At 43.4% G+C, this 23,474-nt stretch overlaps 1 protein-coding gene across 2 annotated transcripts in view; it reads left to right on the top strand.

Annotated features, from left to right (window-relative positions):
* Window positions 1-23,474, top strand: part of OSBPL10 (oxysterol binding protein like 10) — a 289,059-nt gene that overhangs the window by 77,026 nt on the left and 188,559 nt on the right. For both annotated transcript variants that reach the window (XM_082637543.1, XM_082637544.1), the window contains 2 exons: window positions 16,161-16,336; window positions 23,062-23,141. In XM_082637543.1, the coding sequence (XP_082493669.1) occupies window positions 16,161-16,336; window positions 23,062-23,141 (256 nt within the window). The remainder of the gene's footprint in view (window positions 1-16,160; window positions 16,337-23,061; window positions 23,142-23,474) is intronic.

Raw genomic sequence — 23,474 nt, forward strand, 5'->3', positions numbered from 1 at the left:
TGGGAATTCTATCCACTCGCTGACACCTCCTCTTCCCCAGAAAATTGGGGAGGTTCCATGTTTCCTTGAGCTTAGTGGCAAAACACCAGCGGCTTCCCCAGGCTCAGATCTTGACAAGGTCAGACCAGGTTGGAAATGATTTTGACTCAGGCTCCCTGAGAGAGTCTGTGGCGAGTGGGCATGTGTGGACACTTGGGCCTCTGTGTCCCCGCTCAGGATTCTGTGTCTGCAGAGAGCGTTCTGTGTCCACAACTCCCAGGAGGACCCGGCGACCTCAGGGTGGCTTTGTTTTGGCCCTGGTGTTGTGGTTGCGGAGGGTCGTGTTGCATGGAGACCTCAGAGCATGTGTTGGAGGAACAGTTGAGACTTTAATCTTGTTTTGGGCAGCATTTTTGGTACGTTGGACCCTTTCAGGTTAGTTTAATGACGTGCCATGTAGAACTAGCCAGCATGCGGATTTCCCTTTGGGAATGTGTGTATTTTTCCAGGGCCCTTGGTGGCAACCTGAGCTGAGCTGATCTGATCTGCCCATCTGTCATCTCGGCTTATTCTTGCATTAGCGCCTGGGACTAGTTGCCAGGCCTCCCCTGTCCTTCCTCCCCAGCCCTGAGATCCATAGGCGGGGGAGCTACGATGCTCCTGCGGAGTGTTCGGTTCCCTGGAGGACCAGGGAGAGAGTGAGCGAGCCAGCTGCCCACGGCGGCCACAAGAGGCAAGATGCTGATCTCTCTGGGGTGAAGCCCATCAGCCCTGGTGAGAATTCTTTGGACGGTCCTGTTTGGATTTTCCCCTTTCATCTCCTCTCCTCCTCGTCTCCTCGGTATTAGCTGCCTGCAGAATCCGTAGAGGAGAAATTGCCACTGGGCAGCCGAGCTCACTGGTTTGAGCAGACATCCCACCTCTGACTTGCAGTCTGAATAGTTGACATTTCCTGACCAGTGCGTTCTTCCACCCCACACCTCTGCTTAGAAGATGCTTGAAGGCTGAGGTGCCTTGTCCTGAGGGGGTAGATTTAGTGTGCTCACAGCTTTCTGAGACAGGCAGGATGATGCACGGGTTAGGGGCAGATTGCCTGGGCTCACGTTGTCTCTACTGCCTATGGGCTGTGTGACTCTGGTAAAAGAGAGCCCCTCTCTGTTTCTTCATGGTTAGAAAGGGGTAGTAATGATACCTACCTCAGAGGGTTAGGCCAATCTGAGCAAGTATTGCTTTTTCACCTTCCCTCCTCTCCTCCATAGAAGGACCATGAGATAAAGGCAGAGATTTTTTTGCTGTTGCTAACCTTTAGATTCTTCTTGTTTATTTTTTATTTACTTATTTTTTAATTGAAGTAGAGTTGATTTACAATATTGTGTTAGTTGCAGGTGTACAGCACAGTGATTCAGTTATACATACATAAATATATATATACATATATATATATTCTTTTTCATATTCTTTTTCCTTATAGGTTGTTATAAAATATTGAGTCTAGTTCCCTGTGCTCTATAGTATAGGTCCTTGTTGTTTATCTATTTTATATCTAGTAGTGTGTGTGTGTTAATCCCAAGCTCCTAATTTATCTCTCCCCCCTTTCCCCTTTGGTAACCATAAGTTTGTTTTCTATGTCTGTGGGTCTATTTCTGTTTTGTAAATAGATTCATTTGCATCTTTTATTTTTAGATTCCACCTATAAGCAATATGATATTTGTCTTTGTCTGTCTGACTTACTTCACTTAGTATGATCATCTCTAGGTCCATCCATGTTGCTGCAAATGGCATTATTTCATTCTTTTCTTATGGCTGAGTAATATCCCATTGTACATGCAGGCTTTTTTGCATAAGCTTTGCAGGGTTGGTTTGGGGGTACCACAGATTTCAGAGACCCATGCTCCTTCTTACTTTCTGCTTCATCATCCCTAGGGTGTGGCCATGTCCTCAAAGTCCAAAAGGAGTGTTGGAATTCCAACCATCACATCTACCTTCCAAAAAAGCAGGTAGAGGAGGGGAAGGGATCTAATTCATCACTGTTCATGAGCTAGAACTTAGTCAGATGACCACATCTAGCTGAAAGGAAGGCAGGGAAATGTATTCTGGCATCATGTATTGGCCCAGATAAAAACTGGAGTTCTCTTGATTTGCGAGAGACAATGGATATTTGGTAGGTGGGGTAGGTAGTCCGCTGTCCCCACTATACTTGGTTTCAGACCACAAGTTAATCCTAGCTAGAGCTGAGGTTGCAGCCCCTGGTTTCAACCCAGAGGTCCATCTTTCCACTGTTTCCAGTAAAAATGGAACATGAGTATTGGGAAACAGCTGGTGGACTCAGTACATGTTTGGAAGAAAAGAGAAGTTCTTTTCTCTTGGGCTTGCCCACCAGCAGGAACTGATTTGCTTCAGAATAAACTTAGGGTCATGGAAATCCATGAATCTTTAAATATACAAATAGATGATGTACGGTCACAAAGAAGACATGTTTCAGTTCCTATCTTACTGACATTTCGTTAGCATTTGACACACATGATTACTCCTGCCTCCGTGAACGTTCTCTTTCTGGGGTTCTGGTTTTCCTCCTGCCTCTCTGTCTTATTCTGTCCGCCTCTTTTCCTGTTTCATGTTGTAGTTCCTCACGTCTTGATCCTGGGCCCCCTCATCCCTGCCCCCCTTCTCCTCCCTGTACTCTCTTTCTGTGCAATCTCACTCATGGCTTTGGCTTCCATGGATACTTATTTTTAGATGATTTCATCTTTATAACTCCAGCTCAGACCTTCTCTGGGTTCCAAATCCATTCATCCAATTGCTAGTCAACACCTTCTGGAAGTTTTAAAGGCGTGTGAAGTACAACAGTCCCCAAATGGAATTCCCAGTTCATTATCAGGTCTTGTCAGTTGTACCCCTGCAGTGATTCTGTCACCTCCACCCTGGTCTAGGCTATTGCCAGGATTGCTGAGGTTTTTTAAAAACACCTTTATTAAGGTATAATTTACACACCATAAAATAGACCCATTGTAAGTGTACAGTTAAGTGATTTTTAGTTAATTTATATAGTTGTGCAACTATCACCACAATCCAGTTTGAGAACATTCCTATCAGCAAAAATAATTTCCTCTAGCCAGTGTGTAGTTAATACTGTTCCCATCCTCAGCCCCAGACAGCCACTCATCTGCATTTTGTCTCTATAAATTTCCCTTTTCTGGATGCTTCATATAAATGAAATCATATAATATATAATCCTTTTGCATCTGGTTTCTTTCATGTAGCATCATATTTCTGAGGTTCACCCATGTAGCATGTATCAGTACTGTGTTCTTTTTATTGCTAAATAGTATTCCATTGTATGGATGTAACACAGTTTGTTTATCCATTCACCAGTTCATGGACATTTTGTCTTGAGAAATGAGACGCAGCACGACTATAGTCATACGTTTATTTTTGTAAATATTTTATTGTCTGTTGTCACCATTTTCCAAGCCCTCATCAGATCAGGGACCTTGTTGCCCCCCCAATATATTTTTAGCATTTAGCATATAGTGCCTAGCAAGGTCGGTACTCAGTTCAAAAAAATTTTTTTTAAAGAAACGAGGGAATTCTTTCTTTTTTTTTTTTCTCAAATGGCTGTTGAATTTATTTGCTTGATCAATAATGGTCCTGGCAAAAATTAGTTAACCAACACTGAGACAACTGTGATGAAATACTAATTTTAAAAATTCATGACACTGTGATAGAAATTAGAGTTTAAATACAAAAGAATCCCTTCAATATTGCCAGCAAATGTAAAATGAATGTAACATGACCGACAGGACGGCAAGAAGGCTTTTTTTTTTTTTTTTTTTTTTTGCGATACGCGGGCCTCTCACTGTTGTGGTCTCTCCCCTTGCGGAGCACAGGCTCCGGACGCGCAGGATCAGCCGCCATGGCTCACGGGCCTAGCCACTCCGCAGCATGTGGGATCTTCCCGGACCGGGGCACGAACCCGTGTCCCCTGCATCGGCAGGTGGACTCTCAACCACTGCGCCACCAGGGAAGCCCGGCAAGAAGGCTTTTATACACTGTAGTTGACACCTGACCATATTTTCAGTCACCATAATATCTTCTCTCCAGATTTAAAAAAATAGTATGCTGATTTCTATAACAAAGCTTTTTTCATACAAAAATCAAATAATGGCCAACAAGTCACAACAGTGCAATAGGTAGAGAATGAAAAACCGCATTAAACAGGTGCTGAAAATAAATACTAACCAGAAGGAGAGGACAGAGCCCTCGGGAGCAGGGGGTGTTTCCATCACCTTGAGTGTGTGGGGTTTGTCTTCACAGCAGTGAGAGCTGACAACCTCGTGGAGCCACTTATTCGGACACAGCGGGACTGGACCTAGTGCCTATGAGCCGGCCTCCCAGACACCTCGGGTTGCCAGAGACGTGGTGGGGTCAGGACTACGGCTGACTCCCGAGGAAAGCCATTTCCTATCGCTCAGCCTGGTCAACTGGGCACCCAGCAGCAGTTCACCCAGCCCCTGTGGACACTGACATCTGAAATCTTGTGTAAGAGCATAGCCACCCATCCATATGGCTTGGAAATAAAACTTAGTTTTGGAACCAAAGCTAAATTCTTTAAAAATAGCTGGGCTTATGTAGATTCTCTTTTGTTTAACCATAGAATGAGTAAATGTATCCACAATGCTTTATCCATATCACAGAACATGGTACAGCTGACCACACTGAGAACCTTGCCAAATAATATTGCCATGGCACCTCCAAAAAAGAGCAAACACTGGCTTGTGTTTTAAGTTCTGTCTTGTTGGCTTTGTAGTCAATTAACTAAACTGCTGTTGCTGATACAATGCAATATGAGCATTGGATCCGAGTCACTGTCTGCATTCAGAAATGTGATGTGGACTTTTGGAAGTTCTGGCTTTATAACCAGGCAGACCTTGAGGCACAGCGATGGTGGAATGGTTCCAAAGAGAATAAGCCAGCTTTGTGCTTTTGCAGGTGTGGGCATCAAGGCTCAGAGTGGATAAGTACCGTGGCCAAGGTCACAAAAGTGAGAATTCAGTGGCTCTCAAAGCGTGGTCCTACCTGCAGCATCAGTATCAAATGGGAACTTGCTAGAGTTCTCTGGCTCCACCCAGATCTCCTGAATCTGGGGGAGGGGCACAGGAACTTGTGTCTTAACAAGGTTCCAGGTGATTCTGATGCAACAAATGTTTGAAAACCACAGGTCTAGTCAGGCCTCTTGCTGCCAGATCACACCTCTTTCCTATATGCTGTGTAACCCATAGGGAAAAATAAAGGATGCTCTGATCCAGGGACAGTGGGGCTTAGGGCCTGACTCAGTTGGATATTTGGGGCAGAACAGCTGAGCCTACGGGCCTGCTTCTGATCCTAACTGCTTCCCTGGTCTCCACAGGCCAGCTTCCCATCTCTCTTCATTTTGGTGGGTACCAGGCCTGGACTGCCCACTCGTCTTTGTCCCGGGGCTTTAGCCAGTATCAGAATCCTTTTCACTGTGACTTGATGTATATGTTGAAGCTTTTAGTGATAGGCAGAGACTTGATTCAAGACTCGGTCCATCTCAAGGATTCCCAGGTAAGTTCCATGTGTTGTTGATGGCAAGAATGAAAATGAATTGTGAGGGTTAAGATGGGTCTTGATATTTTACGGTTTAGTTAAAGTAGTAGTTGAAATTCTTACCTAATGTCCTCGGAAACCTAAGAGTTCATAGGAGTTCAGAAGGTGACGGGGCAATATTCTGAGAGCCTGTACTAACTTGTGTTAGAAAGCTCTCAGTTCTTGCTCCTGGTATTAAATCACCTGGTCTTTAAAAGCAGATGGAGTCTCATGATAGATCAAATCCAAGAGCGGTACATCAAATCTTGTGTTAAGAGTTCACTGTGACTTATGCTGGTCCTTTGTCAGGTGAGGCGGTTCCCAAGGCAGCAGCCACTCGGGCTGGTGGCCCTTAATCTTCAGGTGCTTCACTTGGGCTGGTCCTGGGGCTGCTCTGCGCAGGTGGGCGCCTACGTGATGCTAGTTGATGATCCGATTATACAGGAACTCCAGGCCTGGTGACTTCGTAACTTTTCTTTAAATCTTTCTCAAAAATGCTTCCAATGTAACAGAGCCAAGATACCTACTGCCTGAGCTGTGGTGATTTAGGAGCAGGGCTTTGGCTCTTTCAGACCAAGACAAAATGAGGTCAGCTCACACTTAAATAATATATTCCGCTTGGTTGCATGGGCCCATAGTGCTGAGATGTTTGTTGAATGAATGCCTAGGGGTAAAAGCTTGAATGACCAGAAAAAACACAGGGTGTGAGTAACACTCTAAGGTTTTATCCTGACTCGATTTTGTACTGGTTTTTCTACTTGGATGATCTAGGCAAACTTTGAAATTCATTTTTCTGATTTCCTGATCTCAGCCACAAAGATTCTGATTCTTTAAGTATGGGCTGGGAGTCAGGAATCCACATTTTAAACAAGCTTCCAGGCTGACTCAGAAGCAGGAGGAAGTAACTCAAACTGTAAAAAAAGAACATTCTTTTTAGAAGGCAAGACACTTCAGTATTCTTTTTTAAAACTCTGCTTTATTGGTTGTCTTTTAATTTTATTTATGGATTATTTTTAGCTGGAGATTTTTTTAAATTTAGAAATATGTGTCAATATTTTTCATTATGGTTTTGTATCTCTTGTTATGGTGCCCTCCCCACCCTAACTGTTTAAAAATATCCACCCATATTTTCTCCTAATACTAATATATAATATGATATAATTATAGGTGAATATATTATTAAAACTAATACTATTAGTTTATTTTTTTTAAGTCTTTAACATGTCAGATGTTATTTTGCTATGAGGTGCAAACATTGCGCCCTATAAAATTTCTACTTTTAGATGTTTGATGTTCTTTTAGACAACATTTTGGAAAATGTTCCATGCACATCTAAAAAGAAGTTATATTTTTCATTGGAGTATGTAATTATTTGTAACATTTGAAATAAAACTTGGGAATATATTGTTTTGAATCTATATATCCCCGTTTGTTTTCTGCATATCTGTCCAACTCTGGGTGAAAGGAAAATTCTAAAAATCTCCCAATCTGATTGTGTTTAATTTTTTTTTTCTTATCTGTCTGTCTGTTTTGATCCTATGTTTTTGCGTCTTTGTAGTGAAAACGGTATTTTAATAAACACAGGGTATCTTAGTTTTGAGCCGTGGCCTGTAAGGCTAGATTCCCTGGTTAAAGTCTACCCCATAACTTCCTCTCCGTAGATCTTGAGCGTGTTTTTTTACCTTTCTGCGCTTTAAGTTTTCATCTGTAGAAAGAGGCTATGGTCACATCTACTTCCTAGGACTGCTGGGAGGTGTAAATGAGATACTATGGCAGCACAAATGCGTGACACATCGAACGTGCTCTGTAAACATTAGCAAACAGTTTTGTCAGTGGTTCAGTTTATATATTTTTAAGACATCTGAAGACCAGCATAATGGTTCTGCTATAGACAGGCCATAGTACATGACATTTTTCCTGATATATTTGAGGTTGAACTTGTATTGCATGCCTGGATATTTTTAATAATGGCTGAGTTATGTGACAGAGTATATTTATCCCTGAGTTGGTGATGTGCCTTAGGGCCCTCTGACAGTTTAGTAGCTTCTGGAGTGTGTTGGAGTCTCTCAGTTAGTGCGTTTGGTGGTGGGTGGGGGCAGTTGTGGAAGTCTCTGATGACAGGTTGAATAGTAGGGATCTGAGAGATGTAAGAAGGCCTCTCTGCATTTCTCTCGCCATCGCCCCAATTTCAAGTGTTGAGAGGATTCCAGACTTTAACACTTGGCTGGGATCGAAGTTGCCTGCAGGTGCTGTGCCTTGGAACCTTGTTGTGAGTTTTTTTTTTTTTTTTTTTTTTTTTTTTGCGGTACGCGGGCCTCTCACTGTTGTGGCCTCTCCCGTTGCGGAGCACAGGCTCCGGACGCGCAGGCTCAGCGGCCATGGCTCACGGGCCCAGCCGCTCCGCGGCATGTGGGATCTTCCCGGACCGGGGCACGAACCTGCGTCCCCTGCATCGGCAGGTGGACTCTCAACCACTGCGCCACCAGGGAAGACCCTGTTGTCAGGTTTTGATGCCTGGATCCATCGTCTATCCTCTCCAGGAAGTTTGGTTTTCATGAGAGAAATTCTGGAAGATTTATCCTTCTTTCTCAAGCCAGAAACTCTAAGGGTTTTGAGGGTGAACCCTTCTGAGGTAAGGAGACCACAGTGACCAACGTGTCATAGGCCCACCTGGAGAGGCAGAGACACCCTCTCTTATGTGTGAGACAGGCAGCTCCACGGAAGTAACTCTGGGGAAAACTTTGATACATTCATCTCTGAAGATGAGAGGTGTTCAATGAATGATCAGCAGCTGATAGTCCTTTTGAAGACAAGGTAAACTTAGGTAAATACACCCACAATTTGAAATCCTTCTTCCCTTCACAAGTGAGTATGCTTTGCTTTGCTGATTTTCCTTGAGTTTTTATTTTCTTTAAGCAATAGGTTGGAAGTTTTAGAAACGGGGTGATACTAGATCTCAGAAATGGTGCTATTTCGGGTGGTTGTGGGCAAGCGGGAATTGGAAGGCAGGTGAAACCTGGAATACGGGTGTGTAGTGCCTGCACCGGGCAAGGCCTCCCTGGGACTGTGGGGAGAGCAGGACGCCCCAGGCTGGCAGGACCAAGCCGCTGCCATTTTGGTGTGTTGCTGGCGTGTGGACTGGGATTCTGGAACAGTTAGGCAGTCAGTCACCTAACCCAGAGAAGGGTCTTTAGCTGAAGAACAAAGGTCACTGTTGTCATGGTCAGGACAAGGCACAGGTGGCCTCCAGCAGGACCTTTTCAGAAGACAGAGGGCCTGGCATATGCAGATTTCTTCAGAAATTATGAATCTGTGAAAGAGTTTGAGGCGGTGAAGAAGGCTGGCATCTTTCAGAGTGCAAAGTGATTTTGGAATGTAAAGAATTTCTTTGGGTTGAGTTCCATGGAAGTTTGTCACTGAGCTGTGTTCCTGAACTATGAAGTGTGAATATTTGGGCTAAAGAATAACTTCTCTCTCTTTTTTTTTTTAACATCTTTATTGGAGTATAATTGCTTTACAGTGGTGTGTTAGTTTCTGCTTTATTACAAAGTGAGTCAGCTATACATATACATATATCCCCATATTCCTCCCTCTTGCGTCTCATTCCACCCTCCCTATCCCACCCGTCTAGGCGGGCACAAAGCACCAAGTTGATCTCCCTGTGCTATGCAGCTGCTTCCCACTAGCTATCTGTTTTACATTTGGTAGTGTATATATGTCCATGCCACTCTCTGACTTCGTCCCAGCTTACCCTTCCCCCTCCCTGTGTCCTCAAGTCCATTTTCTAGTAGGTCGGCGTCTTTATTCCTGTCCTGCCCCTACATTCTTCAGAACCATTTTTTTTTTTTTAGATTCCATATATATGTGTTAGCATACGGTATTTGTTTTTCTCTTTCTGGCTTACTTCACTCTGTATGACAGTCTCTAGGTCCATCCACCTCACTACAAATAACTCAATTTCATTTCTTTTTATGGCTAATATTCCATTGTATATATGTGCCACATCTTCTTTATCCATTCATCTGTCGATGGACACTTAGGTTACTTCCATGACCTGGCTATTGTAAATAGAGCTGCAATGAACACTGTGGTACATGACTCTTTTTGAATTATGGTTTTCTCTGGGTATATGCCCAGTAGTGGGATTGCTGGGTCGTATGGTAGTTCTATTTTTAGTTTTTTAAGGAACCTCCATACTGTTCTCCATAGTGGCTGCATCAATTTACATTCCCACCAAGAATAGCTTCTCTTGATAAATAGTTAATAAATACTGTGGGGGCGGGGGGGTGGTGCAGAAAGAAGAAAGAAAATAGAGGGCCTGGGAAGGTGAGGCAGATCCCAACAGGAAAAACGCCTGTGCGAGCTGGGGCCTTGGTCCACTTTCGTGCGTGGAGGGTGGTGGACGGGGCCTCATGCCTGGTGTGCAGCGAGCGGTGGAGCCCCACGGAGAATGGGAGGGGCCCTGACTCCCTCTTGGAAGTAGTACCGTGGGTATAAAAGGTGTCTGCTCAGGCATCATGGGGCTGGCCATCACCTCCCTTCTCAAGCCCTCTCCTCTTGCTTTAATTTTCACTTCTAAGTTTAGATGAAATGATTTAGCTTTTTTTCAGCAGCAGCCTGTCTGGCAAAGTTCCTGTTCGAAAGATTTTTTTTTTCACTGCATTTTTTTTCCTTTTTGTAACCCTCTTGTAGTTTGCTTGTACCTTCTGCTTCTTGGCATTAATGAACTGGTTTCCCCATGTTCCTCCCCCCATCCCCCCAATCCTTTCCCTTTATTTTTCTGCTCCTGACTGGATGCTAACGGCCACTGGTGTGCCTCCACCTTCTCAAAGTAAATATGTCTGGTTTTCAACTTCTAGATCCTGAAGTTGAACCTTCATGAAACTATGTCAGGCAGGTGGGGGTGGGAATAAAAAGGCTACAGGTGTTGACAAATGACCCTCAGCGAGGCAAGGCTTGGAGAGCAGTGATGGGTAAGGGCAGCTACTTTGTGTGTAGGTCTGCTCAAGTGAGCGTGAATGCGTATGCGCGTGTGAGTGCGTGTGCATGCGGGTGTGTCTACGTCTGTGCACGTGCTCACGTGTGGTTTTCGAAGCAGTGGCCTGTCCTCAGCCCTTCTGAGGCAGGCCTGCCACTCGCCGCGGGTCCCAGCTTTGGGACAGGGTGAGGCTGCCACCCAGAAACTGGCCTGATTGGCACTGATGGCTCTTTTCATGGGTTGGTTTGATGTCTCCCCTCTTTCTCTCTTTTCTCTCTCAGCACCCTCTTTGGTCTGTCAACATAGTCCATAAAATACGTTGCCTCCGTATACAGTTAAGTTCACCTGCACATTGGTTAAGTTGCAAACGAAAGCTCGAGATGTTAATTGGAAAAGAACCCACTAGGAATCAGGTTCGTCTTATTCATTTCTCCAGAGGGAAAAACCTTAAAGAATGTTTCAGGATTTTATCTGGCGTTTGCACCTCATTTAATGAAGCCTCATCCAGAAATACGGTTAACTTTTCCATTTAGAATGAAAGCTATGAGTTTCAGATACAGCAGCAAGCTTCAAACACCAGTGCCTGACAGAGCCCTGACCCTGCGGGAAACCAAATGTAATTTCTTTCCTCCCAGGGGATGTGACCCACAGGCAATGCCCTTCTTAGTGCCGCGTGGACAGCTCCTACCTGCCTGTGACAGAATCTGAATCAACTTGCAAAGACCATCCTGAAAGAATGCTTTATGTTTAGTCTGTTGTAATTTTTAATCAGATATTCTCCTTTCACTCCCTTCCAAATACGATTGAATTTTTAACTGTCTTTAGAAAAGGAGTAAATGATTGATGACCTTGCTTAGTGCACATGATTCAGACCTGTGCATTTGCATTAAAACTATTTTAGGAAGCAGTGGAAATATGTTTTTTTTTCCTGCCTGCGGCAGGGGGTTAGAATTAAGATGTCATTTTGAAATAGGTAATGTGAAAAATCATTAATGTGCTCCCGTATTCTGCATAATGTGACCTCAACTGGTTATGCCGTCATCTTTATCGAAAAAATCCCCCAGTGTTCAATTCATTTCTTGGTACCAGCTTCTTAACAATGTCCTTTGCAAATATATGGTTGGTCTGAGCAGGATGCGTTTGTGAAGCTGCTTCTGGGAGCGGGGAGGGCTGATGGGGGCCTGGTTGATGAGTGCGCAGAGCAGAAAGGGGAGAGAGGTGTTCAGCCCTTTCTCCATTCCAGCCAGCGGCACAGGGTGGATGGGGGGTGGGCAGGGGAGTTGAGGGCAACTTGGCTCTTGCCTTTTCCTTGAAGCCTGTTCAGGTTATGCGCTACCTTTCCTGCTTCCTGCTGTGTAAAGGAGGCATGTTGATGGATGGGGGACACCGCTGCTCTGCCAGAGTGGTTTGGGGGGTGCAGGGGAGGCTGGAGACACAGAATGCTATAGTCGGAGCCAAGGTTCCTTCCCTACGCTTGTACGGATTCTTGCTCTTCACGCTGTGATTTGCCAGGAGCCGTGTCTGCACAGCTGCAGTCACCATGACATTAAATATAGGTCACGTGGAAAACATTTGCTTTTTTTTTAATAGATCTTTATTGGAGTATAATTGCTTCACAATACTGTGTTTCTGTTGCACAACAAAGTGTGTCAGCTATATGCATAGACATGTCCCCATATCCCCTCCCTCTTGAATCTCCCTCCCACCCTCCCTATCCCACCCCTCTAGGTCATCGCAAAGCACCGAGCTGATCTTCCTGTGCTATGCTGCTGCTTCCCACCAGACAACTATTTTACATTCGGTAGTGTGTATATGTCGTTGCTACTCCCACTTCGCCCCAGCTTTGCCCTCCCACCCCATGTCCTCAAGTCCATTTTCTATGTCTACCTCTTTATTTCTGCCCTGCAACTAGGTTCATCAGTACCACTTTTTTTTTTTTTAGATTCCATATATATGTGTTAGCATACGGTATTTGTTTTTCTCTTTCTGACTTACTTCACTCTGTATGACAGACTCTAGGTCCATCCACCTCACTACATATAACTCAATTTCGTGAGAACATTTACTCTTAAAGAGAAGCGCAGGGTCAGCATTTGAATAATGTCACCACTGGCGGCTCAGAAATCACCCCAGCTCTTCTCTCGTTGACGGAATTTGGTCTTCACATCACAGAAAGGAGGAGAGGAACACATTTCAAGTAGAAGGACGTGAAAATACACATTTAAAAAAGATTTTTTTGTGAATTTGTCAGGCTGGCTTCTTTAACTGATCTTAGTGGCCTAATAAGCAGAAGCTTCTTTCTCATCCATGTAGAAATGAGGCGACTCTCTTCCAGGTGGTCATTCGGGGATCCAGGGTGCTCCCCTCTTGTGTCTTTGTCACACCCGTTGTGGATCCCGAGTTGCCCTGCAGGGTGTCTCCATTCCAATCTGTGTGTGTGTGTGTGTGTGTGCGCGCGCGTGCATGCACGTGTGTCTGTCTTTCTGTATGTTCCAGGCCTGGCTTGCGTTTCTTCTGTTCACATTCTGTTGGCTACAGCTCAGTCAAATGGCCACACGTCCTTAGGAGGAAAGCTGGGAAATGTATTCTGCTTGTGTCTCCTGGAAATGGAGGGCAGGGATTTGGTGATGAGCTATTAGTTTAGGCCAGTGCTTCTCACATTTGAGCTGCATCAGAATCACCTGGAAGCTTCCTGGCCGCCCCACACCTCCACCCGTTTCTGATTCAGCAGGTCTTGGGTGGGGCCCAAGAATTTACGTTTCAAATAAGCTCCCAGGTGATGTCGATACTGCTGGGCGAGGAAGCGCACTTTGGATAGTCCTGGTCCAGGAGCACATTTTTGTGTCTTGATTTATCCATGCTAATCGTGGATACCAGAAGTATATCCTTATTATTGTGACTCGAGAGATAGGGAAGGAGAGGGGTAAAAAAGATAAATAACCTTGGCCAGGACATTTGGAATGTTACAAATAATTAATGTTTCTTAGAGGAATTGGAGTTTTGGAGGGTTGAGACCTGGGTCGTCAGGTGCGCCTGCTCTGTGGGATGGGGATGAGGTGGGACCTCTGTGGCCAGGCAAAGGTGCTTTCAGCCCGGCTAGCTCTGTTGGAGCAGGAAGCTTTGGAGAATAAAGTACCTAAGTGGGTACAGGAGAGGTGACACGGAGCAAACGACAAGGGGGAGGACTTGCGTGAGACTCGAAGGAGAGTTTGTGAGTGCTGGACTGAACCAGGTATGGATCTGGACACAGACAAGTGGGACTTAGATTTTGAGTTTCTTTGAGTCTTAGTGCCTGTAAAATGGGGAATAATGATGGCTGTCTGTTGGTTACTCTGAGAATCAATTAGGTCAGAAGTTTGTAAACTTTCCTGGTTCGTGGTGCTTAGAGGTTAAAAAAAATCCTACAGTTTCATTTATTATGAAAGCAGTCAGCTTTTTTTTTTATTATTGTTAAAGCAGTCAGCTCCAAACAACTTCATGTACATTGATGTCGTAACAGCTCAGTGGCCGTTTGAAAAAATAATCAACATAAATGTTTATGTTTCTACGTTATGAATATGTTTCTCCATTAAATAGCTTCAATTACTTGTCGGTGGACTGTGTGTGCCTGCAGATTCTGCACAGCTTCTCTCTCAAACCTTGGGATCTTGTTGGCATCGCTGCCCTCTTCTTATTCCCTGTCGCTGTTTCCTTGTTGACCCAGCAACTGCTGAAAACCCAGCTTTGCAAAGATACTATGCCTTTGAAAGGAATGCAGTGCAACTAGTATGGAAACTGTGAAAACTGCCTGAGTTGTTCGTATGCTTTATATCTGACTGATGAGCATCACTCCATATCCCTCAAAAGTGTGACATATTTTCCAGTGCCTCTGCAAGTTCACAGTGGTAACCCAGCTGCTCTGGTGCACGGATTGAAAAGGGTGGGATTTGGTAGTTTTTTCCTTTTCATTCATTCATTAATAAATATTAACTGAGTATCAGCGAGGGGTCAGGCACTGTCCGCCTCCAAACAGCGTAGAGTCTGGGGGGAACCAGACATTGAATCGGATAATCCTGCAAATGTAGACTCCTGATGAGGCCAGGGCCATGAGGGGTGAGTTCAAAGTGAGAGCTTGTGGGAGGAAGATTTGACCTGGTCAGGAGATGATTTTTCAAGTTGGTGGCACCTGAGTTTTCTTGAAGTTACCGTGCAGTAAATAGGGGAGGGAACCAAGTTCTAGCCACAGGGGTGGCAAGTATATCTCAAGCTGCTGAACAACTTGCTTCCTCCCACCCCCCAATTGCGCCGTGGTTGATTTGAGACTGGTATTGTGGCTTGTGTGCGCCGTGTGTGTCAGACAATGTCTGGACTCTTTCTTTTTTTTTTTTTTCTTCTTTTTTTTTTTTTTTTTTTGTGCGGTACGCGGGCCTCTCACTGTTGTGGCCTCTCCCTCTGTGGAGCACAGGCTCCGGACGCGCAGGCTCAGCGGCCATGGCTCATGGGCCTAGCCGCTCCGCGGCATGTGGGATCTTCCCGGACCAGGGCACGAACCTGCGTCCCCTGCATCGGCAGGCGGACTCTCAACCACTGCACCACCAGGGAAGCCCTGGACTCTTTCTTTAATGAGACAAACCTACTGACCGTGCAGTTGGATGCTGATGCGAAGCCCAATTGTGGCAAGAGTTTCGATGTCATGGATTGGTAACAATCTGTATCACTTCGAGTAACTGCTCCAGGTGGGGGAAACAGCATGAGCAAAGTGGTGGAAGGCAGCTGGGTGAGCCAGCATGGGTGGAGCAGGAAGTGAGAGGCTGGGAGAGTCAGCAGGGTCTGTGGTGAGCCTCTGGGTCCCAGGGGGCATGTGGATCTCACATGAAGACAACTTGTCCTGGTGGAGAAGGGGAAGTTCTCTTGATTGCTTCCTGGTGATAGATGGTGACTATAAACAGGCCAGGTACTCGGCTACCAAGATTTGTTTCAGTGATTTAGACAACTAGCGGTTTCCCTGTTTTCACCCTGAATGTAGCCTCCAGTGGCATTACAGCCTCCCAGAGCGGAGGGAATTCTTGTCCCTTTGTGTGAAAAGTGATCCATGGAAGGGCCCGCTGGAGGGTGCCCAGGGGGCTGTGTGAGCACCTTCAATTGGCTGGATTGACCAGCTCTGGAGCTCAGGCCCCATACAGTGCCCAGGCTGTTGGCTGGAGTCTGGCCCAGCTTGCTGCTTCTGGGGTGTGAATTTCAGCTGTTCCTGTGAAGTCACGTGGAGCCTGTTACCAGAGTCTATGTCCCAATGCTTCCCTCTTCTTTACTGTTACCAGAGTCTATGTCCCAATGCTTCCCTCTTCTTTACCATTCTGAGGCTCATGTATGAATGGGCATTGCACCAAATCCAGAATGGGCCTGGCCCTTGCCCTTGCCCCAGGGGCCATGACAAGTTCTGCTTTGACTTAAGAATTGGGTGCTCTCTCCCTACACGGGGATGACTTGTGTGGGTGCCTGGCAGGGACGTTTAGCTTCCAGCATCCTGGATTGGGAGCCTTGATATCAATTTAAGGATTATGTTCTTTTTCTTCTTTGCTTGGAGAGAAAACTGATGCACTGTGGTTTCTCCACACAGGTACTTTGTGCTGGATTTTGAGGCTGGTATCCTGCAGTATTTTGTGAATGAGCAAAGCAAACACCAGAAGCCTCGAGGGGCCCTGTCTCTGTCTGGCGCCATCGTGTCCCTGAGTGATGAAGCACCCCATATGCTGGTCGTGTACTCTGCCAGTGGGGAGATGTACAAACTGAGAGGTATGTTCTTCTCCCGGGAACTTTTCAGATGGGCCTCCTGGGTTCACAGTTACCATGGTATGGCTCTCTTGTTTTTTGATTTTTTAAAAAAAAATCACCTTTAACAATTTGCCGGGTTTGTGGACTCTGGTGACAGATGCTGCTTCTCCTACCCCTGGGGTGGGGAGAGGAGCTGACATTAGGAAGTGTTTGTCCTAATTAACTGAGCAATTAAGGACAAACAAAAGGTGAGTGATCGCAAACCTGGCTGAGCCTTAGGACTTGGGCAGATTTTTCATATTAGCTCAGTATATATTTTCCTGGACCATATACTGTGAATCTTTCCTCCAATGCCCGTGGGGCTGTGATCTGAGGACAGGTCAAGCCTTTTAAGGGTCATGGTGTCCTCCGCTCAAAGTTTCTCTAGAACCAGCTCTTAGTAAAGGCCCCTTCACTTGTACTTTATTTATTTATTTATTTTTAATTTATTTATTTTGTGGCCCTAGAGCCTGGTGAAAAGCCAACTGGTGTTATGTCCTGTTGTCCACTTTCTCCCCTTCTCTTTGCTTCTTGAAAGCTGAGGTCTGCTAAGCATCCTCCTCAGGTCTTGGGAGAGCCCAGCATTTGGCTGGAACTGTAGGTCTTGTCGCCCCCGAGGCATATCCACCTCGCAGGTTTTCTGATGGGCCAGAGTTGTCTGCAGCGGTGTGATTTGATTGCTAGATCATTCTTCCAGCATTCTGTCATGGGCACATTGCCGGAAAAATTGTCAGTCTTCTTCTAACAAAATACCAAAACCAAACCCCAAATGCATATGTTTGCATGCTTGTGCATGTACACACACACAGAGTCAGTTTACTGACTGACCTTCCTCCAAGCTTTGCTACCCAGAGGCAGGCTAAGCTGAGGTTCCTTTATTTTTATTTTTTGGCCACGCTGTGCAGCTTGTGGGATCTTAGTTCCCCAACCAGGGATTGAACCTGGGCCTCTGGCTTTGGAAGTGCAGAGTCCTAACCACTGGACCACCAGGGAATTTCCTGAGGTTCTTTTATTATCAATATACAAGTCATATCTCAGGATCTATAAAACAGTCCACAAACCTATGATATAAAATTGTCTATAGTTGAAGAAAGTTTTTTGTTTTTTGGGAACTGTGAGAAGATTCATGTTCTCTTTGGAGATTCATATAGTATGTGTCCCAGATTTATATGGTCCTTGGTTTCTCTTTGCTCTTTATTGCTTAATAAATTGTCAGAGCAGAAACAATAGCAGGTGAAAAACTTAATGCCCCACCGCCGCCTGTGCTTTCGTTTTCTTTTCTATTGAATTTTTGAATTTTATTTTATTTTTTTATACAGCAGGTTCTTATTAGTTATCCATTTTATATGTATTAGTGTATACATGTCAATCCCAATCTCCCAATTCATCACACCACCCCCCCACCCCACCTTGCTTTCCCCCCTTGGTGTCCATACATTTGTTCTCTACATCTGTGTCTCTCTTTCTGCCCTGCAAACCGGTTCATCTGTACTATTTTTATAGGTTGCACATATATGCGTTAATATACGATATTTGTTTTTCTCTTTCTTACTTACTTCACTCTATATGACAGTCTCTACAAATGACCCAATTTTGTTCCTTTTTGTGGCTGAGTAGTATTCCATTGTATATATCTACCACATCTTCTTTATCCATTTGTCTGCCTGTGGGCATTCAGGTTGCTTCCATGACCTGGATATTGTAAATAGTGCTGCAGTGAACATTGGGGTGCATGTGTCTTTTTGAATTATGGTTTTCTCTGGGTGTATGCCCAGTAGTGGGATTGCTAGGTCATATGGTAATTCTATTTTTAGTTTTTTAAGGAACCTCCATACTGTGCTCCATAGTGGCTGTATCAATTTACATTCCCACCAACAGTGCAGGAGGGTCCCCTTTTATCCACATGCTCTTCAGCATTTGTTGTTTGTAGATTTTCTGATGATGCCCATTCTAACTGGTGTGAGGTGGTACCTCACTGTAGTTTTGATTTGCGTTTCTCTAATAATTAGTGATGTTGAGCAGGTTTTCATGTGCTTCTTGGCCATCTGTATGTCTTCTTTGGAGAAATGTCTATTTAGGTCTTCTGCCCATTTTTTGATTGAGTTGTTTGTTTTTTTAATATTGAGCTGCATGAGTCATTTATATATTTTGGAGATTAATCTGTTGTCCATTGATTCATTGGCAAATATTTTCTCCCATTCTGAGGGTTGTCTTTTCATCTTTTTTGTAGTTTTCTTTGCTGTGCAAAATCTTTTAAGTTTCATTAGGTCCCATTTGTTTATTTTTGTTTTTATTTCCATTACTCTAGGAGGTGAATCAAAAAAGATCTTGCTGTGATTTATATCAAAGAGTGTTCTTCCTATGTTTTCCTCTAAGAGTTTTATAGTGTCCAGTCTTATATTTAGGTCTCTAATCCAATTTGAGTTTATTTTTGTGTATGGTGTTAGGGAGGGTTCTAATTTCATTCTTTTACGTGTAGTTGTCCAGTTTTCCCAGCACCGCTTACTGAAGAGACTCTCTTTTCTCCATTGTATATCCTTGCCTCCTTTGTCATAGATTAGTTGACCATAGATGCATGGGTTTATCTCTGGGCTTTCTATCCTGTTCCATTGATCTATATTTCTGTTTTTGTGCCAGTACCATATTGTCTTGATTACTGTAGCTTTGTAGTATAGTCTGAAGTCAGGGAGTCTGATTCCTCCAGCTCCGTTTTTTTCCCTCAAGACTGCTTTGGCTGTTTGGGGTCTCTTGTGTCTGCATACAAATTTTAAGATTTTTTTGTTCTAGTTCTGTAAAAAATGCCATTGGTAATTTGATAGGGATTGCATTGAATCTGTTGATTGCTTTGGGTAGTATAGTCATTTTCACAATATTGATAATTCCAATCCAAGAACATGGTATATCTCTCCATCTGTTGGTATCATCTTTAATTTCTTTCATCAGTGTTTTATAGTTTTCTGAGTACAGGTCTTTTACCTCCTTAGGTAGGTTTATTCCTAGGTATTTTATTCTTTTTGTTGCAATGGTGAATGGGATTGTTTCCTTAATTTCTCTTTCTGATCTTTTGTTGTTAGGGTATAAGCAAGAGATTTCTGTGCTTTAATTTCATATCCTGCAACCTTACCAAATTCATTGATTAGCTTTAGTAGTTTTCTGGTGGCATCTTTAGGATTCTCTATGTATAGTATCATGTCATCTGAAAACACTGACTTTTTCTTCTTCTTTTCCAATTTGTATTCCTTTTATTTCTTTTTCTTCTCTGGTTGCCATGGCTAAGACTTCCAAACTATGTTGAATAATAGTGGTGAGTGTGGACATCCTTGTCTTGTTCCTGATCTTAGAGGAAATGCTTTCAGTTTTTCACCATTGAGAATGATGTTTGCTGCGGGTTTGTCGTATATGGCCTTCATTATGTTGAGGTAGGTTCCCTCTGTGCCCACTTCTGGAGAGTTTTTATCATAAGTTGGTGTTGAATTTTTTCAAAAGCTTTTTCTGAATCTATTGAGATGATCATATGGGTTTTATTCTTCAGTTTGTTAATATGGTGTATCACATTGATTGATTTGCTTATATTGAAGAATTTTTGAATCCCTGGGATAAATCCCACTTGATTGTGGTGTATGATCCTTTTAATGTGTTGTTGGATTCTGTTTGCTAGTATTTTGTTGAGGATTTTTGCATCTATGTTCATCAGTGATATTGGTCTGTAATTTTCTTTTTTTGTAGTATCTTTGTCTGGTTTTGGTATCAGGGTGATGGTGACCTCATAGAATGAGTTTGGGAGTGTTCCTTCCTCTGCAGTTTTTTGGAAGAGTTTGAGAAGGATGGGTGTTAGCTCTTCTCTAAATGTTTGATAGAATTCACCTGTGAAGCCATCTGGTCCTGGACTTTTGTTTGTTGGAAGATTTTTAATCACTTTCAATTTCATTACTTGTGATTTGTCTGTTCATATTTTCTATTTCTTCCTGGTTCAGTCTTGGAAGGTTATACCTTTCTAAGAATTTGTCCATTTCTTCCAGGTTGTCCCTTTTATTGGCATAGAGTTGCTTGTAGTAGTCTCTTAGGATGCTTTGTATTTCTGAGGTGTCTGTTGTAACTTCTCCTTTTTCATTTCTAATTTTATTGGTTTGAGTCCTCTCCCTCTTTTTCTTGATGAGTCTGGCTAATGGTGTATCAATTTTGTTTATCTTCTCAAAGAACCAGCTTTTAGTTTTATTGATCTTTGCTATTGTTGTATTGTTTCTATTTCATTTATTTCTGCTCTGATCTTTATGGTTTCTTTCCTTCTGCTAACTTTGGGTTTTGTTTGTTCTTCTTTCTCTAGTTCCTTTAGGTGTAAGGTTAGTTTGTTCATTTGAGATTTTTCTTGTTTCTTGAGGTAGGCTTGTATTGCTATAAACCCACCTGTGGTTTCTAAAATGACACGAACCCGTACAAAAGAACAGCCCAACCAGTGAACCATTTGAGCCATCTCACTTTGCCTTTTAGTTGTTATTCTCTGGGTTATTAAACCCCAAGTTTTTTTTTAAAGGGTTGTTTTAATAGCAAACATAAAAGTTTTATTATCTGCATGAACTAATCACAAGGGCTAAATTTAGCTTAAACTTACCCACTACAGCAGAGGGAGGACACATTTCTGCCTCCTTCTGGCTGGTCCTTGGTCCATCCAAGAACCTGGGCATTGGTTTTCTCGTTTCACATCTCGCTACATGTAGGGATGAACCTTGATGTTAATAGCTGAACAGCTTTGGGAATGTTTTTGGTGTAGAGCCTTTGGGTACTGCTGCAAACCAGCAGTTCTTCATGTTCCTAAGGGAAATGGCTCTAGTTTCTGCAGAATCCTTTTATTCTTTGGAAGTAGGGTTCACCTAGTCTTACGCTGGTCTGCACTTCCAGATTTCTTCACTAGAAGTTCAAGCTGAAGTTGGGTTTTATTGACAGATGACAGGCTCATTTTTGTAAACGATACAAATTTCTAGGGGAATCATTTTGTTTTCTGCATAGTCAACATTTATGCAGTAAATATTCTGTTAAAATATTTATGCAGTGAGTTATGCAATTAAATTAACTTGGATTTTATTAGAACCTGTTATGTATCCATGATCTTTTAAGAAAATAATTTTATATATTTGAGAGATGGGGGTGTAGATGGAAGGTTGTGACTATGCAAGTGACTGGTACTGTAATGTCTCTTTGAGGGACATTTGAGGGTCTGTAAGTCAACATTTTGTACCTTATTCTGTTCAGTCATAATAAGAACGCTTGAGAACACATATTAAAATGGTAGGGCTTCCCTGGTGGCGCAGTGGTTGAGAGTCCGCCTGCTGATGCAGGGGACATGGGTTCGTGCCCCGGTCCGGGAAGATCCCACATGCCGCGGAGCGGCTGGGCCTGTGAGCCATGGCTGCTGAGCCTGCACGTCTGGAGCCTGCGTGTCAGGAGCCTGTGCTCCGCAACGGGAGGGGCCACAACAGTGAGAGGCGCGCGTACTGCAAAAAAAAAAAAAAAAAGGGGTAATTCAACTGAATGCTAATTTTGTAAAGGCTGATAACTCCACATTACAACTCCGATAGATAACAAAGGGGCCTCTAACACTGTACTTTGATCCTCCTTTTAGCCACATGTGGTAGAGGCATTAAAAATAATCACGTTTTGTCTTCCCTGCTGCTTTTTAAAGAAGTAGAAATGACTTTTTCAGAAGAGTTTAAAAAAATGGGCCAAGTTGTTCTCATAACAGACATTTCAGAATAAGTTAAGTTTTTTAACGTAGTTTAAGAGGGAATTTTTTTGTCACTTCTTCAGGGAAACCTTCATTAAGCACCTGTCATAGGACTATATTAGGTGTCCCCACTGTGTACTACACAGTAAAGCAAAGTGTTTTAACAAAGCATATTTGCAGCCATTTAGATAATGCCCCACTGAAAAGGAAATTCCACCTCTAAACCCCTTCTAATGATAAGAAACTTACTTTATTCAGTTTTGTTCTGTTTGAAGTTTCTGAGTTGGTATTTATAAGTTGAAAAGAGAGATTTAAAAAAATGTGTTGGGGCAATAAAAATTCTACAATGTGGATGAACCTGAAAAATATTAAGTAAAAGAAGGCAGCCACATACTGCATGGGAGCATTCATATGGAATGTCTAGAATAAGCAAATCTATGAGACAGAAAGCAGATTAGTGGTTGCCTAGGGATGGGAAAGGGGGTGGGGAGAGAGAAATGGGAAGTGACTGCTGATGGGTGGAGGATTCTTTGGGGGATACTGAAAATATTCTAAACCAAGATTATGGTCATGGTTGTACTATTCTGTAAATATACTAGAAATCACTTAATATTAAAAAACAGGTGAATTTTATGTATGTAAATTCTATCTCAAAGCTGTTAAAAAATCTGTTAGAAATTTTAAAAAGCGAAAGAATATAAGTGTATTGATTACTTTTGGAGAAATTGATCTGTATGTGTTCAAGTGATTCCATCCAGGAATATGGAATTCTGAAAATCCCTTTAAGTTTCTCAAAACTTTTTAGATTTCTTAAAAAAAAAAAAAGATTTTTGATTAAGATTTGGTGTCGTCAGATTTTTGGCATGAGTACCATCTGCATTTGCCTTTTGCTCCTTCATTCCCAGGCCCCCAACCCCTCAGGTGCATGTAGAAATGGGTTGGATGTGTTTTGGCTCAATTGCTCCAAGCCTTTCTTTCTCTATTTTAGCTGCTGATGCAAAAGAGAAACAGTTCTGGGTGACTCAGCTTCGAGCTTGTGCCAAATACCACATGGAGATGAATTCTAAGGTAAGTCACTTCGGGGTGGGGTGGAGGGGGGGCGTTGCAGCTGCTGGGATCAGCCTTCAGCCCAGTGATTGGCTTCTTGGGGGAAGCTGTTTTCCATAGTATCTTTAAAGTTCTCCACCATCGAGGAATTCATACTTGTCCTGTGACATTTACATTTAAAGCCGAGAGAAAGGTGGGAGGATTTGCTTGTAGGTAGAGTGAACGGGCATGCAGACACTTTCTTGGAACTGATTCTGGAAAGACACTTCTGTGTCTTTCTGTGTTGTCCATTTAGGCAGCTGGTAACTGGTCTGCGCAGAAGCTTGAGCAGATGGTGTCATTGTGGCGGCGGCA

This window comes from Mesoplodon mirus, assembly GCF_964341445.2.
Source record: "Mesoplodon mirus genome assembly, chromosome: 12".
Classification (NCBI taxonomy): domain Eukaryota; kingdom Metazoa; phylum Chordata; class Mammalia; order Artiodactyla; family Ziphiidae; genus Mesoplodon; species Mesoplodon mirus.